The 3,385-nt window shown below is 50.4% G+C and overlaps 1 protein-coding gene across 1 annotated transcript; it reads right to left on the reverse strand.

The window, feature by feature from the left end:
- Positions 1-2,797: 2,797 nt before the first annotated feature.
- On the reverse strand, positions 2,798-3,229 carry H310_03349 (hypothetical protein; the record flags this gene model as incomplete). The annotated part of the gene is made up of 1 exon (XM_008867168.1): positions 2,798-3,229. The coding sequence occupies one exon, from the start codon at positions 3,227-3,229 to the stop codon at positions 2,798-2,800; it is 432 nt and encodes a 143-aa protein (XP_008865390.1).
- Positions 3,230-3,385: the final 156 nt, after the last annotated feature.

Raw genomic sequence — 3,385 nt, forward strand, 5'->3', positions numbered from 1 at the left:
TCATCCTGTTCTACCGGGCCACCAGGCAGACCACGCACGATAATGCAAGGCGGCAACTTCCGCCCTAGACGACACGTAAGTACGGGTGATGTGTTCCATTTCACCATCTGCGCGTACTGCGAGGACTGCGGTTACCCTGTCAGAGTGCTTCTGCTGGCTGTCAACTTTGGCCGTCTCCCCAACCCGAGCCCATGTACGACGTGGTGGCATGTCATAATGAACTCTGGTTTCGTCGATATTAATGATGTTCCCCAGGTCGTAGGCACTGAATCTTGCCCAGAATGAGCGAGCGTAGTCAACACGCGTGGCTTGCAAGTCGACTTGTGTCCTTTTGGACGCGCAGGGTACGCGCTGCGAGAAACCACGACGGTGTGCAAAAGGCACCACCCCAGGAGAGCTTTGTACGCACGTGATGGATCCGATTTTTCTTCGAGGTACGCGGCAAGCCATCCAGGCTGATACGTCCTCAGCCATGTCACAAGGTGCGCTGTTGTCAGGAACTTTTCGCGGTCGCGGACTCTATCCATGAAGTTGGCCAGTTCGGCCCCGAAGTCCACGGCCTCACTGTGACCATGGCCACTCAGTGTGGCGTTACTGGTGTGTTCTTTGGATTCGAGATACTCCTCCTTTCGAGTTAAACAACCTCGTAGAGTAGTGGCTATGGGAACGTTCTCCTGTCGTGCGAACTCGCGGTCACTGCTGCATGGCCCGAGCGTTGAGTGTTTCTGCAGGAGAGCCTTTATTGTCCCTATAGTGTATCGCTGTTGTTTTCGATTTGCAAGCAGTGTTGAGCGACGATACGGTTTTAACAGCGGCTTGCGTCGGGGTGGCGCACGCCGTCGAGACTGTGTGCCCTTTGTGACATGGATGGACTTTTGAAATTCTTGCTTCGGATTATTTGAATAACCCAATGAAAAGTGTTCGATAGGAATATTTCCTCCAATAAAAGTGAGTCGAACACTAGAGCTGTGATTGGCTTAATATTTCCCCACCATTTGAATAAAATTTCTGTGGTACAACAGTGGGGGAGTTCATCCCCGGTTCTCTGTACTCCACAAAACAAGCTGAGAAAACGTCACTGCACATGTAGCATGGCAATGACGCAACTCAGTTTGAAGAATGACTCAGTAAGCGAAGATATTGAGCCAACAAGATCATTATTCTTCATTCTGTAAACGTTTGACTCCCACTTGAACAAGTCCGAGGTCATAATGTTCTCGACGCGGCTGGCCGCACGTACTAACGGTGTCGCACTTGACGTATCAACATTAAGTGCGGTATCGAAGAGAAGCCGCCAATCTTCCTAGCGCACGCGATTGAAATGCCGCATCGAAGCACTACATCTACATGTAACGACGGAAAAATGTCCCCAATGGTACTTATCCACAATTTCGTCATGTTGATATTGTCACAGCTTTCAATCTACAAGAAGCAACTGTAGTATTTTTTGCCAATTGGTGACAAATACAGTACTCTACTCTAACCACCTTATATATGATATCATGCATGATTTACCTTGGACATACTATCATATTGATGCTGGTAAGAAGGACTATGTATCACGCGGAGGTCTCGCTCATGAGTACTAGTAGTTTAATGCATTAAACTACTTTCACTCGTCCTCGTTAAAACAATACTTCCTCTGATCGAGTTTACTGGCAACATTACTTTTCCAAGTGACCCCAAAACTCCATTTTTGCGCCAAACTTGATGAGCTGTATCATGTTCAAAAGAGCATAAAAAACTTGAGGTATCCTCTATCGCGCTCAAAACGACTAGTTCAAATTTCTTTCAAACCTCGCGAGGGTCGACACGAAGCGGGTCTAGAAACTCCCCGTCGACTTGGCTTCGATTTGGATTGTCCCGTGCTTGATCTTGTTGCCGTGCGGGTAGCTGTGGTGTGAGATCGGCATCTCCTGATTGTGCTGTACATACTGTTGACATTGCATTTGCGCACACACATGAACGTCGATACAAAAGCGTGTGAAGAAGCACAAGGATGCCCGCCCAAAGCTGTCCAAACAACGCGTTCGAGCGGCATGAAGGTCGCGAAAAGCCAGGCGTGCCAAGATACATTTGTCGATGTGATCCAGACCACACGTGTGGCGGAATTGCCCCAAATCCTGCCGTTCCTTTGAACGCGTGCGTTGTCGTCGGCGCTCAAACGACCTTCCCGTCCTCGTCACGAATACGTCCATTGGAATTTTCGTGTTCCTTGGCAGCGCCACCTAGGCACTGGGCTGGCGACGCTAGCCCACTTTAACCTTCTCGGCCTTCGGCTCTTGAAAATGCCCGACATAGTCAACAACATTGTCGAAGCCTCGACCGGTTGCCGAGATTTGTTGGACGATGAACTGTCCATTGGCGGCGCTGGGCCCTTGACGTCGGGCGGGATTCGCAGGCAATTGTCAGCAGTATCGTGACTGAACGACGTCGTATACGAGCGCGCGCGCTGCCGACACAATCAACTTGATGGACGAAGCCACGGCGCGCGATCGGCAGACTGCCTGGTCCAAGCACGTTGTCGCTACGTACGTGCGACGTGCACAGTTATCACGATTGCCCATCCTTGTCATGGACCAAGGCCGCGTCGCAAGACAGGTCCTGAACTACCCAGAGGGGCTGTTTTACCAACAGTGTAAGGTAGTTGATAACGCAGAGGATATTTGGAAGTGATTCGATTGGCATCATTTAAATGTACTAACTAAAGAACACTATGCAATACCCAAGCTCAAATGTAGAGCGGCCAAATGCAGAAGGAACTTCTCAACGTTGAAGTCCCTGGGCCATTGATGGCCTACGTGCCAATCGTGTGGGTGTCGAGTGTGCGGCTAGCGGCCGTCTCATGCCGGCCACGCACACTCGACGTTGCGACATCATTAGGTAACTCCGGGTCGTCACTACATTCTCCCCCTGATGTCGCCTTGGTCGCTCGCGTCTTCTCGCGCAGGTCTTGGACAAGCTTCTTGAAATGCGCAACATGCTTGCTTGTTCGCTCCAACTCCCATGTTGCTTCGTGCTCTGGCAAGCCATGCCACTTGACGAGGTATTCCTTCTTGCGATTGAACTGCCGTTGCTTCAGCAACGCTTCAACGATGAATAGTTCATTGCCTTTGTCGTCCAGTACATGTGGAATAGCCTTCGGGATCGGACGGTAGTTGAATCGAGATGGGTTTGGCACATGGCGCTTCAACCGGTCAACGTTGAAGACATTGTGCAGGCGCCGCATTGACGCAGGCAAAGCCAAACGCATCGCAATTGAGTTTATGACTTCCATCACTTTGAAGGGACCAATGAATCTTGGCACGAGCTTTGGCTTTTCTCGCTTGTCGAGAAGCTGTGCATGCGTTAAAGGAATGTCGCGTGTAGCAAGCATTACGTTGTC

The sequence above is a fragment of the Aphanomyces invadans genome (genome assembly GCF_000520115.1).
Source record: "Aphanomyces invadans strain NJM9701 unplaced genomic scaffold supercont1.5, whole genome shotgun sequence".
Lineage (NCBI taxonomy): Eukaryota > Oomycota > Saprolegniomycetes > Saprolegniales > Verrucalvaceae > Aphanomyces > Aphanomyces invadans.